Source organism: Pithys albifrons, chromosome 1 (assembly GCF_047495875.1).
Source record: "Pithys albifrons albifrons isolate INPA30051 chromosome 1, PitAlb_v1, whole genome shotgun sequence".
NCBI lineage: Eukaryota > Metazoa > Chordata > Aves > Passeriformes > Thamnophilidae > Pithys > Pithys albifrons.
The window spans coordinates 76,084,053-76,100,961 of record NC_092458.1 but is presented as its reverse complement, the minus strand read 5'-3'; the positions used below and the strand labels follow the sequence as shown (position 1 = coordinate 76,100,961).

Sequence of the window (16,909 nt, the reverse complement as noted above, 5' to 3'; positions counted from 1 at the left end):
TTCTCCACTCAGACCTTAATGTTTAGTGATGAAGAACAGCCTCTCTGGGCTGGTGAATTTCCTGGGTGCTCGCTGCACAAGTACAAGGCAAGGCTTAGAAGCTCAAAGGAACACATTGTTGAGGGCCACTCATTCAGCCATGGCTGGCTTGTCTCTTCAAGTTTGTATGGCTTGGTGCCTCAAGACAATTCTCTCATTAGGCTCCAACAGAAGGTTGACACTGACTCAACACAGCACAGAAGGTTGCAGATATTATCTATTCAGACAAGTCCAACATTTTTTAATACAGAACCTTCTTCAGTGCCAAGGGTTCCACATATGTCTCAAACCACAACGCCTCTGTTCTCCACAGGCTGCTCAAAAACTTTGGACAGCCCATTAGCCTGACTGCCCTTTATACTTACTGAATTTTGCTTAGCAAATAACTTATTTGTGAAAAAAAGACTAACAGTTTCAAGGAAACCATTAAACTAGTTCAGTAAAGTTAACATCATCAGTCTTAAGTAACAGAAAAACACTCTGACCAGAGTTACAAATTCTAATAACTCAAATAAGTCACAGAATACTGTCTCCATTCGCTTTGAAGTTTTGTGATATGTAAGATAAAAGACTCAAGATATAGGTAATCATATATATTTATAATGAACAAACAATCATACAGAGAGGAACAAAGATGACTCATTCCATGCAAAAACATCTACAGAAAATCAAATCTTGGCAGGTACTGCATGCAGTCACAAATCTGCGTGCTTCTTTTAAATACCATGCTTGTTCATTCCTGCCTGATTTGTCCTTCAATCTATAAAGCTGCAACTAATGGAGGGAAGGGAAGCCACTTCTTACCTGATTTTACTCAAATAAAGTAAAATTCTTGCATTTTGTAGCTAGAAGAAACATGGCAGTCAATTAGGAAGAGATGAAAATATTTTTGAGGAACATATGAAGGCCATTTGCTTATTTTCGTAGTCTTCCATTCCTAAGAAATGGCAACCATAAATGCTTCCAGAGATTTCTTTCACTGTGCATTACTCCACATTCAAGCACTTATGTACGTCTATAAAAGAAAAACTAGCAAACATTTGCTGTCTTTGCTCCTTTCTAACTAGAGGAGCACTTAGGGAGTATTATATCCATGTAAAGGAGACAGAAAACTGACTGCATCTGGCTTTTCCCCCATCTGATTTGCATGAAATCAATATTTTGCAAGCCAGAGGTTGGCTACTCTGTGGGTTTGTTTCCTTGAAAGGGGGAGATGCAGAAAGGACTTATTGGTGCAAGGATGAGACCAAGATTTTCCATCTCTTGGGACATTTTAGAATTAAAATGATTGCAATTCTTATGAAATATATAGTATTTACTATAAACTAGAGTCCTAGATAAACATGGCAATGGCGGGGGCTAAATTCCAGTCACTGACAGGGCTGTCCTGGAATGACCACACTTATAGACAAGAGCATCATTCATTATCCAGAACGAGTCCTTTGTTCATCACCAGCTTAATGCTCCAAACAAAGGAAGCCCATTTCCTACAGGCACGCATGCGCAACTCATATGGTCAAAATCAGAATTTCAAGATAGATAAAATATTTTTCCCTAAGACTTTCTTATTTCTTCTCTGCTGCTTTTTATATCTTTCTGCTTGATACCTTTAATAGTGCTTGGATTTGCCCCTTGAACTTCATCTCTTTATGCAAAGGGACCTGTGGAAATACTAGAGCAGATTAGGCAAGGGTTACTTCTGCCTGTATAGCTTCTACTCTTGCACACCCACAAAAACATGAAGTGCACCTCCATGTGAGAATATAACTAAGCCCAAAGCAATAGCAAAGAGATTCATACAGTCAAGTCTGCAGACAGTGGCAAAAAAAAATGAACCGGTTATTTAATTTCACTGCTGTATCACCAATTCACATCTAGCCAAATCTTTTGTGACCACAGGTCAATCATCTTCCCCATCTGGTGGCTTGTGCAATATGGTCTGTAACTTAATAGCAGTCACAGGTGAGTGCACTGGAAAGGAAAGCTCACAACACGGAAAACACTTTTCCATTTGCTATGAACTGTCTTCTTACAGGCAGTCCCATGAAAAGAGACAAGGGCTAGTCTGAAATAGGAATATTTATCCCCATATATGATTCAGTAAGGGGCAGGGGAGAAAGTCTGCAAGTACCGGAGGTGCTTCAGCAGAGATTTTGTCATGATTTTGTGCTTCCAAGCTAGCATCATTCACTAACTGAAAAGTCCCTTAAAAGCAAAACTAAAAAACTTTGCTTAAATGAGTGCTTGGAGTTTAAAACGTTATGTCACTCTCTAAACCCAGCTCTTGTTGAACATGTGTTACACATAACCAAAGACTGACACACTTCCTGCGTTGGCAGGGAGATAGTAATGGAAAAGCTCACTGAGGCTACTTTTAGAGATTTACAGCAAAGGATGGAGGGGGGGATCACATCTTTCTTCAATATGTTTCTCTACTAACAATATACATGTTCTACATAAAACTAGTCTAAGCTATTTCACACTAAAGCTAGAATAAAGTAACACAGAGGTGGCAAAGTCAGTGACTGGCATTTCAGTTAATCCTGCCCAGCATCACCTGAGGGGCAGGTTTACCTCAATTTTAGAAGTCTACATCTGCAGACATTACTCTGAACTTTCTCCGTAAATAGAGGAGAAACACACTAGGTTTTCAAAACAGATGAAACTGCACCTCTACTGGAGCACAGCTAAAGCTGGGATCCACTCTGAGAAATCATTTACTGCCCCTCAAGTAATGTTCCCAACATCTGAACCAAGGACTTCTCCAGCTCAGCTCCATGACATTCTCACCTAGCACTGGCATTTCCTTAAAGTTGAAATAAACCAGATCATAAACAACCTATTTCCTTCCAGTGAGTACAAAGGAATTGTGGTTGGCTAGCTTGAATGTATACTTGCCCAAACAGATTTAATCCAGGAAACCTAAGGAGAAGGCAATGGCATCCATTTATTACCTTGGAAGGGAAATACACCTTCCTATACCTTTTGTAAGGCATCAGTTATGTATCTTACAAAATAAACCACAAAGGTGTGTTGTGTGACCATACACACAATGGATAACAAATTAATGTTACACCAGCCAGTCTGTTTCCTTCCATTTCTAACCTTTGAGTCCTGGGAATGCTACAATAATGTTCTTGCATGTCTTACAAAAACCCACTGCAAATTCACTGATTGTTCATATATTAAAGAAGAAAATTACTACAGAGGGAGCAAAAAGCCATAAAGGATGGGTCATATGCTTATACAGTACTGTGTCTGGACTTCAGAGGAACATCAGGAACTGTAGATCTTACTGTTGCCCTCAAAGGGAAGAATGGTTCAGTGGTCAAAAAAACAAAGTTAAGAACAAAGATTTGAACCACTTTTTCTGAAGGCTGCACAGCAGGTGACATATAGGTCTGCTGTACTGGTTTCTCCTGTCCAGATGGACTAGATGCTAAAAGCAAAATAAAACAAACAACATATGAGTTTCCATGCACCAGCTTTGCTGTATACAATCCAAAAGCATACACAATGGACCTTGACAACTTATCAGGCAATGGTACTGTTCTTAAGGGAAGTGGCAGCAGGCTCTGCTAGCCATATTCACTGCTTCTCCACTTGCAAATGCAAACGATCCAACCCTTTTAGACAGCTACTCCAAACATGGTAAACTTCAGGCATTAATCTATAAATTTTCAAAATGAAAATCCCTACTGACACAAGTTAGAACATCAGTAAGAAGTTATAAGTACTATAAAATGCACAGACATATCTCTCCACATGCACAGGAGAAAACACCATCATAGAGGAATTAGGAGCAAGGAACTCGCTGTATTTCACTAAGCACCAAGATCCCAAATCTGCAATAGTTATTTATACACCTCAATCCCTTTGGCAATATTGACTTTAAGGTGTTTTTAACACTTCAGCCCAATTACAAAGTATCTATGGATTTCCAACTCCATTTTCACTTCCAACTATTTCAATTCTGTTCTTGTCTGATCTATAACTTATGTTAAAACATATGGCAGTGTATTTGCTGAAAATTCCCTCAAGAAGTGTGTTTTCTAAACAGCTTCAGATTTGAGATCAGGAAAGGGCTGGAGGGAGAGCCTAATAATGCTTTGTTGTTTTTCTATTGGGGGTTGGGAGATTTTTCCCTTCTTTTTTCCTACAAAACTAACTGAAGGAGCCAAAAGTTATTTAGAGTTATTTTATGAAGTGAAAATTCTATAAATTTTCTAATGGAAAGGCAATTTAATCTTAGTTCCAGATACCGAAATGCTCAATATACATTAAAAAACCCCCTTCATAAAACTTATTATTAAATACTTTAGAGAAAGGTTTAGGAAAAATACTGCACATGCATTCAGTAGGAACACCAGTGGTTGTCTCATTTACCTCATTACACACATGCACTCACACACACAGAGTGTTAATTGCACTCCATAAGAAAACTGCAGGGACAGACTGCAAGAAATTAGGTGGGTCCTTCTCCTGGTTCCCTCCTCCCAAGACACCTACTATTCTTCTAAAAATTCTCCACAAAAAAAGAGTATGCTAATTGTAGCTATGACAAAGTGTTTTTCCATCATCACAGAAATTTAATTCCTAAATTTGAGCCAATGCACACTCAGAGGCAGAGACCAAATAGAGGTAGGAGTGATGATAGATCCATGTAGCAATTCATTCTAGCAGGAAAAAATTAAATACACATCAAGAGCATAATCCCATAACTGGCAGATCCACGTCAAAATCTTGAACAGCTTATTTTCAGCCTCTTAAAGCTAACTGATGCAACACCTTCCTGTGAGAACAACGTGTAGCCCAGGCACTTGCCTCCCATACCACAGACTTACCACAAAATCCATTAGTTCTCTCTTCAGGGCTTATCCTCTTACATTTTTCCAGGAACAATGTGGGACTTCTTCTTGTCCCACAGTAATGAGGTGCTTAGCTCAAATCTCAGTGCCTGTTAAGACTTGGGAGTTTGTGCTGGTTTGTGCCAATCAAAGCTACACAAGACATTCAGGCATATAAGGAGAGGGCTGTAACAGAAAATATGCTTGTGCTATTGGTATGACCTCATCTGCAATATCCAAGGCACAGACACATCTCAGAAAGATCAAAGAAAATAGTAAGAACCTCAGGACCTCAGAAAATCTCTCACAGAACTGACTTTAAAAATTTGCAGAACCATCATACGATGGAGACGTTAATTCAAAGAAAGCTGGACAAAGAATGGTAAGCCCAGGGAAAGGACATACATCATCCTCGACTCATGACTTGAAAGAAGTCAGTGTTAGCTGACCACCACTCATAATAACTGCTCCATTTAGGAGCTGGCACTGGGCTCCAAGAGGAAGCACAGGGAGCAAACAGTAACATATCAGCACTGACAGTGATTGATTTGAGGACAGATCGTGAGTTTGCAGCTGCACTGGCAATACAAACACAAGAAGGACTATCCACAGGTAGAGAACAGACCTTCATCTCACCTCCCAGACCTGCTCTCTAGCAGAGACACTCTCAGGAACAACGAATGCATGAATTCCTCTAGAAGAGACAAGGTCGACATGTAGTATTGGAAACTGCCCCTTTCTCCTTATACCCTAATACAAGCAGGAGCACGGGAATTCATTTTCTCTAGGTCTGTCTACCCTTCACAAGCAGCCACTCGAGAGTAAAGGCTTTACAACTACACACAATTGCATTGCAGCCACTCACACCACCTGTGCAAGAGTAAGTTTTAAGTGAAGCACAAGAGGCTTGTGCCAAGTTCAGTGCACACAGAATTGATGCAGGTGAAGAGCAAGAAGCATCTTCCAGCAGAAGCAGGTGCTCACACTTGGCCTACTTATTCTAAATAAGTAATTCTCTATTTTAGCATCTCTCCTGAAAAACTATTCTAAATGAAAGATGAGCTGCAGTTTTTCCAACCAAGGCAGAACTTTATTTTGCTTAAAAAAATAATACTAAAAAACCCAGTGTTGACTGTGAAATCACCCTGCAAATTAAGAGAATCATGGCACAGTATGGAATTATGGGCTTCTAATGGCCTCCAGTAAGCAATACATAGGCATCTCATGCTTGAAGAATCTGTCACGCAGCTAAGTGACTATTTCTCCATGGACATTGTTTTTGATTTCTAGTGGGTACAGTGGCCCTGCTGGATGGGGAATCAGACAAGCTCAGGAGAGCAGGAATCCCTGCAGAGACAACTTACAATTCCCACAGATAAAGTGACAAAAGGGGGGAAAAAGTCACAAGACACAATTAAGGTTACAAGGAAAACATGTTGAGTCATCAGAAGGGAAAGAAAACCTTGATTCTGAAAAGGAAATATTGCTTTGTTCTCTACTTCTAAAGGTAGCTCTCAAGTGTCACAAAAACTGTGAAAAGGCAGTTGAGCTGTGCATCAAAACTGGAAAGAAAACCTACATATGCAAACTTCAGCAAAAAATAAAATGAGAAATTAAAGGTATTTTTTTATATAATATATATAATATTATACAGTTAGAGTTCTAGCAGTATTTGAAATCTTTTATCAGTGAATCACTTTAGCCGCAGCCTAAAAATGGTGTTTTCCATATGTTGGAGTAACTGAACACCCCAACTTCACAGGAGGAAAACTTAAGATATATAATAAACTTCCATATCCAGGTGTGTTCACAGATCACAGAGTATTCTGAGCTGGAAGGGACCCACAAGGATCACCAAGTCCAACTCTTAAGTGAATGGCCCAAACAGGCATCGAACCCACATCTTTGGCATTATAAGCACAATGCTGTAATCAACTGAGCTAATCTCAGGGTTCAGAAGAATACTTTTTGTATCCACAGGTAAAAGGTGTAAACTATCACAGATAGTACATAAACTACTAATTTACAAATCTTAGCTTAAATTTGGCTAATAAGCTGCCTTTAGAAAGAAACATTCATATTCTTGTTATTTATGAATTTTCTGTTATTAATTATGGATGACTGGGACAACACTCATGGCAAAAAAAATCATCATGGTTGTCAAAGCAATTAGCTTTGTATTCAGATATTTTTATGCAATTTTATTGTGGTTAGATTTTACAAAGATTCTCAACCACAGCCAAGAAATTCTCAGAATATTACTAGAATGGTACCAGTACCAACAGTTTTATACTCAGGCATTTTTTTTTCAAAGCAAAGATATACCAGTGTTGTAGTTTGGGATTATTATGTAAATTCTCTCCCCTGCCACTTAACTGCCCAGGCCAGCGGTTAACAAAAGAAGCAGTTAACTGTTGATCGCTGGGGTGGGGGCAGGTTTGTCTCTTTTGGGTTTTTTTTTGGATATTCTTCCGAGTCTTGGCTCGGCGGAACGCGGGAGGGTGGGCTCCAAGGAGGCAGGCTGCCCTGATGGTTGCTGCTGGGTTTTTCCTGGCTGTCTCGCTGCTGCCTACTCCGGACTACTTTTCGTGCCGCGCTGCTGCTGCTGCCTGCCTTGGATATGCTGCTGGTTGCTCGTACCTTTCTGCTTCTTGGACGGGGAACACAGGGGGAAGAGACTGAGTCCATCTGAAAGCCCACTGCTCGTCTGTCTCGCTGGAGAGGGACTGAAACTCACTCTGCAGCCAGACGGGCTGTGACATGGACACTTAAGTATAACCTTTTCTCCCGGAGGAAAACCTGCTGGGTTTTGTTGTTGTTTTGTTGGGTTTTTTTTCTCTTGTGGTGTTGGGGAAGTGGGTTGCACTAGTCTGTTTACATATATATATATATATATATATATATATATATAGCAGTTGTCCTTCTTGTATTAAAATTCCTTTTCTTAAATTTGATAAAGAGTGGTGTGATTATCGTGGAGGAGGCCCCTCCCCTGCTCGTGGGTAAAACATTTTGGTTTTTTTCCCCTCAAACCGAGACAACCAGCAAACCCATTGGTTTCATAAAAGGAACATACAGATAGCTTTCAAAAATCCTGTGACACTGAACTAGAACTTTGAATTTATAATCAACTAATCTAATAACAGACTTAAAAGAGCCCTGTTTAGACCTTTTTTAATGTCAGAGCAACTCATTGTGACAGAAGATTACTTTTATCAGCTTGGAGATAGCAATCTTTCTCTGAAAGAGATACTTCAAGGGCTCAGTGTTTACAAACACAAGCAGGAGTTCTCAAAAGAGAACATCTCTTACATATACAACAGAAAAAAAAGTATATACAACTGCCAGGTTGAGCATTTCACTTACTTAAAGCACCTGAAAGAAAACGGGAGTTCCTTTGGAAATTCATTTCCCGGTGGGGGCTGCAGAGTCAGCTTTTTGAAGATCAAACTTTACCAAGAAGGAGATAATATGGTAGAGATTAAACTTAGATTTCGTCTGTTTGACTTCAGGTCCTTTCATGATTTGGCTACATAAATTTCAGCATTGCTGAAAGTTGACATTATTTTACCATATTCTAACTCACAGACACATGACATCCTCTGAAAGAGGTTACAACATTTTCTTTTCTTTTTTAAGAAAAAACATACATACCCTTAAATCTGGAGAGAAGTTGTCTGCTGAGGTGGAGATTGAGTCAGACGATATAGCAGAAGCAGATTTGGTGTGAGTAGAATGGTCCGAGTGTGAAGTGGAAGCGCTATAAAGAGAAACACCACAGTGTATCAAAACTGTGCTCAAGAAGACTCAAAAGCTGCCAAGTCTGGCCACTCACTTACAGTTATATCAGGTGTTTTTTAATATTTCCACCCTTTCTATTCTCAGTTATTCAGCCCTCAGCAGTGCTTTGAGAGAACCTGTACCACAGCGTACACAATTCACTACCAAATCTCAGCTCAGGCTGAGCCAGTGTTAGCTCAACCGCGAGCACGTGCTGAGGAATACATGCAGAGCACGTACCTCGGTGTGCAGCTGCAATGCCAGCTGCAGGTTGAGCACCAAGTGGCAGGAGCCTCAGGCAAGAGGCTGTGACATGCTGACCTTTCGCACAACTAAGGGCACAGGGATCTGTGTCCCAGCCAGGTGACCTGACACTCAGAGACACGGCAGGAGCCCAGGATCCCAGGCTTCTGTGCATTTAGACTGTGCGGGTATAAAAGCCTCCTCAAAAGCACCCACCTTGAGCTGCTATTTTGTTATTTTACCAAGATTAAATTACTTTAAGGATTGAGATGACTGAAACTGTGCTGCTGGAAACCTGGGAGCGAGACACTAAGGAAATCTTGTCTGACTGTGGGGTGTATAGGGAATCAGATGGGGCACCCATCGGCTCACTGGAGCCTCCCACTGCAGAGGGGCTTCGGTCCCAGCTCAGGTGGTGTGAATGTAACTGCCAGAGTGGCTCATGGATGGTCAGACAGGAGAGTTTCCTTAACACTTGATCAAATCCTGAATTAGAGAAACTAAGGGCCTCCATTTCAGGCTTTCAGATGGGAGATATTAGTGCTCTGCAAGGGGATGAAAACAGACAGACTCCTGAACACACGCCAGCACAGCTCCAACCGCAGCTTTATGGTGGTGGAAGAAATTCAGGATAAAAACTCTTTTCATCACACACAACTTTTCTCCTTCAAGTATACATGCAACCCTCAATTGAATTAAAAAGACTCTCCCAGCATACTTCTCTGGTGATACAAAGCGTGATTTGCTAAATAACAGAGCAAAACAGCTATTTTCTTTTTTTATACCATTTTCCTAATATAGCTGTAAGCAATTAAAGTAAGCTTGTATTTTATAGCATTTTTATGCTGCAACCTCTCCTAGAACCCTAATTGCTTAAAATTAGCATTCAATACTATGGCTTTTAAAACCCCAGATGTCTGTAAAGAAAGATCCTCTGTAGTGCAAGGTCCCTCCCTGAAGCCACTGTACAGTGGCTGCCTGTGCCAATTAATTCCCATACCCCTGTCAAACCCAGAAAGGTTTTACTTGGGTGTAAAGACACTCTTACAGACCAGCTATCAGACTTGTAAGCCTAGCCTTGGTCAAAGCAGAATACCAACAGGAGTATTAGCACTACTACTTTCATTAATTAGACATGTGACAACCTAGAAATAGCTATAATCTGAGCTTCCAAAGGGCCTGAAGATTTATTTAATTGACTGAAAATTATTTTGCTGATGATAAACAGCCATCAAAAGGCCAGAATGTTCCATTTTTATTTCTATTTGCTGGAGTTTGGCAAAGTATTGCACAGGCAGTGCTAAAACCAGGAAGGACTACATCAAAATTGGGCTCTTGCTGGAGTTAGTCCTCTCTCTCCCCAAGGATTAAAGAGTGTTGGCAACTCTTTCATCCTATGAAGTAGAAACTTTGACATGGAACCTTTGGGAACAGTAAAAAATTATTTAAAATAAATGCCACTGGTGTGCCAATCAAACAGCACAATTCCATTGAATGCACTTTTTGTACAAGGTTCAACAGCTATTCACCCAGCTTCTCCATATGTTCAACTCCTGCAGTGTTGCCAGGTAAACTCAGATAATTTCAGATGGTCAGTGGCACTTGTGCACACAGCCCTGCTCCTGCCACAGCAGCCACACAGTTTCTGTTCCAAGCAGAAGATAATCTTAGACTAAAACAACAAGAACTGAATGTGTGAGACCTCCCGTTCTGATGAACGAAAAGGCCTCTTGTATGCACTGAGTTTCTGTATCGTTTCTCATGACATGAGAATTGATACAAAGTGTACACTGCTGCTAAACAGGCTGCTCATGTTACTCTCCATTCCTCCTCCTCTCACCCCAGACTGCAAACTGCTGCCATCTCCATTGCGCTGGACAGGCAGCATGGAATGCACGGTTCAATTTGCTGATCTGACGGGGCAATATGTGATTAATAAACACAGAGAGTCTTCTGGTGGGTAACACGGCTGATTGGATTCATTACATGGCTATATAAATCATGAGAAGCAGCACACAGAGAGGGAAGGAATCTGAATCTGGAGATGAGGAAGGCTGAGAGCACTTTGCGCACAGCAGCCTGCAGGCACGCTAAATTAGGCTTAGCACTAAACCACATTTTACATTATTTTACTTAAATCAGCTCAGATCCCTGATGTGTTCCCTTGCAACTCCTTTCAGCCTGGCTTCTGCATGGCCAGTCTTCACCTTCCAAGTGTTCACCCTCACGTCTGCAACTGTTTAATTAATTTAATTTTTAAAAGGATGTAAAAAAAACCCAAACCCACACTTAAATTAATCATTCCACAGAGCAGCACCTGTTTACTGTACAGCAACTTACAAGGAGATGGTACTTATAAGGTACTTAAAGGTACTTAGCCATCAATGAGAAGCAAGCACAGACTGTGGAGCCCTTTACTGCTTGGTGACAACCTTGGCTTCTGCCCCTGGGTCTCCACTGTGCCTTCTCCCACACCAGCTCCAGCCGGGGGAGCCAGAGCTTCAGAGTAAGCCTCCAGAAGCCAAGCAGTCTAGTTCCATCCCCTTTCAGGGCCCAGACTTCTAAAAGGTCAGCAACTCTGATGACTTTACAAATCCTTCAGCACAGGTGTTAAGTATCTAAGCCAGGGCACACCAGCAGCTGATCCGGCACTGTGCACCATGCAGGACAGGTTACTCAACTGAATATTTTTTTGTATCAAAAAATTCACATCCTTTAGTGATAGAGAAGGGAGCTAGAAAGGCTGGAAAGGTTTAGTGAAGCATGCTAGTCTCTCTGCCCCCAAGCTAGGAAAAGCTACACCCAAACAGCTCCAGAGAGCTGTCTGTCTACCCTGGTCTGAGCAGCTCCCAGCAAGAGTGTTAATAAAAGGATCAAAATGTCAACCAGTTTTTCTGCTGACACAACTTGTCTGCTCGGGTACATTCCCAGTGTCTACATAATACAAAAGCAGCGATTATCAAATCATTGAAGACCAAAGGTTTTTATGAAATTGTTAATTAATTTCACTGGGGCAAACTAAGGGGCGAATTGCTTTATGCGGGAAGGGGCGGGGGGAGGCGTGAAGAATAAAGCAGGAGGGGGAGAACCATAATCCACAGCATGTCTGAGCTGTGAAAGTGTTTTGTATTTGTTGATCACGCTTGGCTTCAAGTGGGTGTTACAGAAGGAAAGTATTTGCATTTTAGAAGTGGATTTTCAAAAGCTCCCCGCACCAATGTCTCTCTGCTCCCACAAAAACCACCAGCAAAGGTTCCCTCCAGTGACAGCAGCCAGAGCTTTTGGGAAGCTCTGCCTGCACACACGGCAAACAATACCCCTGGATTATGCAGCTCAGCACAGTATGCATAGGGCTGGCTCACTACCTCTGTTCTCCTCATCTATCATTTATAGGGAGCTGAGATGGAACAAAGGAGCAGACAACCAAAAGGGGACTGGTTTGTGGCTCTCTCCTCTTATCATTGTCAGGCAGTTGCACAGCTCCAGCTCTGCTGCTCAGCAAAGTAATTAATCTGATTTCCCTGCACACACATGAGAAGTTTATTTGTTTCAGTGGTTTAGTCAATCTTGAGGTCTCTGCAGCCAATGCAAAAGCAGAGATCCTCAAACCATGCAGTTTCAGATGCCTTTGGGTGTGGGAGAGCAGAACGTCCTGGAGTCAACACACAAACTCAGAGTGAGAAGACCAGAGCTCCCTCCATGCTTTGCCACCAGCCCTTCCACATCATCTTAGGCAAATCATTTACTTGTGCTTCTGTCACTGCTTCTGTACTTTACCCCACCTTTTGCTAATGGAAAGTTAAAGCTTTCTCTTACAGTACTTTTGGCAGCATGATGGGTACATTTGGCATCAGTCTAACATGCTGAAGACCCGACTGAGGACGCTCTGTTTCACAGGGACAAACATCTCACAGCAGTGCTTCACCAGCAAGGCAAGATAGAGTAAACCTGAGGGACAGCCAGGACACCCTGGTCACACATAACTGCTGAGTTGGGGAGCACCTGACAAACATCTGAGAACAGAGGTAGGTTTGGACAGATTTCAGCAAGGGTTAAAAATCACTAGAGCTGTGCCAATCACTGCTAGCTCAAGGTCTACTTCAATATCACTTTAACATGCAAAATTACGGTATTATTTCTGAACCTCATTAAGGTTCTAGGAAACAATATATACTCAGGATCACAAAATAATTCAAGCTCTTGCTAGAGGAGAGAAAGCAAGTTCCTGTGAGGAACCAGGAAAGACCAATGATCTCCTGGAGCACTTCTCTTCCCATGCTTCAGGCCTAGGCAACTCTGCATTGTCCTTCCGATGGATGTCTGTGTTAAGTACAAAAAGAGACTTTTTCAACAGGTCAAAAGCACCTTCAGAGAAAGCACCTTACTCCTGTGTCTGCCATTCCATTTACTCCTCTCCTTATTCCTCCCTCATGCAGAAGCAGGAAACAAGTTTAGGATGCAATTAACACTGATCTATGTCTTTCATTCTGGTAATTATTTTTATTATTTAAACGTGTTTCTTTAAGCCAGATTTTCAATGATAAATGAGTCCAAACGCAAGCTGTTGGCACAATCATCTTATACAGTATCTGCACGCAGTATTAACCCCTGGGCTACATGGACTACAAGAATATAAATAAGACAATTATACTGGAACCCAAGCAGAGTGACTCAGCTCCTGATAAAGTGTTCATTGTTATTATTAGGACTATCCCACAACATGCCAGATGATTTTCAAACATAATTCAGACTCAGACAGATGCCCTCCGGTGATTCCTGTTCAGGCAATTGAAAGGTATTACTGCATCTGTAGCAGAATTGAAGGTATGCCAGTGTGCTGCGCTTAAACTGTCAACAAAGATGTAAAGAAGCTGCAAACAGAAGTGTCTGAGATGACCAAACTCGATCTGTTAAACAATGAACATGCAGGGGAAATACTTTCAGTGAAACCAGCGATAAAGTCTTAAGCCACTTCAAAGAGTATCATTAAATGGTATCTGCCCTAATGATACAAGGCAATGACTACCCCTAGATCCCTGCAGTGTAAAAGGTGTAATGTGTAAGAAAGCCCAAGAAAAGAAATAAAATGTATAGTTGCCATTTGTTTTAGGAACTGTTACAGTAAGTGTTTGACTATGAAATTATTTCTTTCCTAGTGCAGAGAAGCAATAGTTTTTCCCAGAAGTAGAAAGCACAAGTACAGCTTCTGAAGAGGGCTATTTGACCTCGTGAGGGTCTGAGATGACAGTGAACCCAGGACAGGTAGAAGATAAGCACAAAGATGCAAAGGAAGTGCCAGAATCAAACTGTGAAGCCCTGAAGCATTAACCTGATGCAGACAAATGCACCGTTTATGCAGGACTGAGCTCCCCTAGCTGGATCCTTACCCTTGTTGTAGGAAACTTAATACATCATTCTTTGTACTCCAAACCCAGGACATTTTACTTTGCTGTATCCACCCTCTAGAGTAAAAAAACCTCCTAATAGGTCTCTATGAAAAGCTTTCTGTTAATATCAGGCCTAAGGATGACCATGCTATACAATGTCTTCTCTTAGGTCATGTGACTCAAGAAGAGAGTCAAAACAACCAATTTCATGTTATCATATAAAATTTCATGACTTCTGGTAAAAACCTTAGACAAAAGTCACAAAATTAACATGAGGTGTGACCTGGCTAAACCATTCCAGACTGTAATTGCTGAGAATTGTTATTTCTGAGCAAGCTTTTAGAGTTGTACCTCTTTCTGTTCAGCAAAAACATCCAAAACATATATATTTCTTCTACAATAGTTCTTATCAGCAAGAACATAAATTATATGCACATTCACAGAGACAGGTAAATCCTATGCAGAAAGGGACAGCGTGCGATGAAGTGGGTGAGACACTCGCCAAGTTGCCTCAGAGTAGTTGTGGATGCCCCATCCCTGAAATGTTAAAGACCACACTGAATGGGGCCCTGAGCAAACTGGTCTAGTGGAAGGTGTCCCTGCCCATGGCAGGGGGATTGGAACTGGATGATCTGTAATGTCACTTCCAACCCAAACCACTCTGTGGTTTTATGACACTTGTTCAGACTTGGAAAAGTAAGAAAGAGACTTTTGTCTTGCTTCAAAATAAGAAACTGTCTAAAAACAACCAACCAACCAAAAACCTCAAACAATATAAACCAAAAACAAAACATACCACAAGAAGGGGAAAAAAAAAAAGGTTCTGATTCCTAAAGTTCCCCTTCTAAATCCATGAGCAGGAACGTGCATATGAATTTAACAACCAGAATTCTATGAAACATACCTCTGAAAAATATGCCATTTTTATTTACAGTATATGCATAGAGCTTAAGGACATCTATTTTTTGTACCAATGCCTTAAAATACTAACCTGGCTCACTCCTATAAATAACACAAACAAAACGTAGTCAGCAATGATAAAGTCACCTTTCCAGCATTTTCTTTATGAATATTCTTTCCCGATCAGTACAAGTAGCTGCTTCATTGCTTGCAAAGGTGTGCCTATTACTCAGATGCTAATTGGCATGAGCTGCTCAAACGATTTTTTCTGTATCAAACAGAGTATTTTGTTTCACTAGTCACTGAATTGACATGGAAAATAAGTGACAAAATGCACCACTGAGCAATACGGTTTCAGACAGAGAGGTCATAAATGAGAAAAACACTGTAGAGGGCAAATTTCCATTTCCTCTCTTCCTGTTTTTTTAAGAAGTTTCTCATTATGTGCATTCCTAAAACTTAATCAAGGTGAAAACTGCAAATTAAAGATGACTAGTGGCAAATACAATTTAATTTGGAAGCTTCACATGCCAAGACAGCAGGGTCCAATTGGTTTGAATTTACAGTAAAGCCATGAATAGAAGCACTTGCAGCACTTTGGCACTTCTCTTAAAAGCATAATGATGCAAAGATATTGAGTGCTCCCTGCTCACTTCTCAAACTCAAGCTGACCATACTCCCTCCTCAACACTTTCAACATACCTGTTTCTTTGAGAGAAGAAAAAAGTAATACTGAAAAACCTGCTGGGTCACACCAGAGCAGAGGGAGACAAACTGGTGCTTGTTTCCCATGAATAAGACACTGTTCTGGCTGAACTGGCCTGGGACATCCAGCTGTTGACCACATCAGACTCTCCCATTTACAGCAGCTCTCTGTGGATCTGTGCTAAGGCTAAGTGGTCCCCATAGTCCTTATCTGTGTATACATATATACATCTAAGGGTCTTCAGAAGTCCCTCATACGCCCCTACTGAGCAAGCATTTGAAAGCTCAGCTGGCATCTGGCAGAACCAGAATCTTGAAGCAGGAGCTGGGCATGCCGTGTTGGCTTCCACTCTGCATAGGGGCCAGAACAGGCTTTGCTGCTGTAAATTAAGTTTTAGCATTTCAACAACATCTCTCCCAGCACAGGAATCCCACAGTGATCAGTACCACACGTGCCCATAATAACAGGCAACCCCTTTCCCAAAGAGATTTCACAGACAGATAAGAGAATAGTATCTCCAGTGAGCAGTGACTCCATCTTAATTCTTCACAGTGAAATGCAAAATCAAAACATGCTAATTCTACCTAGATAGCAAGTGCTACAGGAAACTACCTATAGCATACACAAGATGCAGCACACCCCTCTGAACATGCAGCACCCTCTTTTGAGGCACATGTAGGACAGAGAGTTGCTATGTTACAGGTAAATGGAACTCACAACTTTTCAAAATATTTGAAGATCCCACTTTAACCTCTGCTTGTCCTGTAACAATCTCGGAGGGGAAAAACTAAAAGCCATAAACAAGTATGGTTTTGAAGAAAAGAAAAGCACCAGCTGCCAGGCTCCCTCTGGCATTCAGAGAAGGCAGACAGTTGTATTATGTAATAATGTACCCATACTATTCAAAAGCGCCGGGAATGTCAGAGTTTAACATCATTTTAAAAAGAAGCCATTTCAGCAACAAATCATGGTGCATGTATGAGAGAGACCAAAAATAGACCGCCCCC

General features: G+C 41.2%; 1 protein-coding gene across 4 annotated transcripts in view; it reads right to left on the bottom strand.

The window, feature by feature from the left end:
* The window catches only part of MTMR2 (myotubularin related protein 2), a 70,090-nt gene that overhangs the window by 39,459 nt on the left and 13,722 nt on the right, over positions 1–16,909 (bottom strand). For all 4 annotated transcript variants that reach the window (XM_071555354.1, XM_071555365.1, XM_071555390.1 and 1 more), the window contains exon 2: positions 8,541–8,646. In XM_071555354.1, the coding sequence (XP_071411455.1) occupies positions 8,541–8,646 (106 nt within the window). The remainder of the gene's footprint in view (positions 1–8,540; positions 8,647–16,909) is intronic.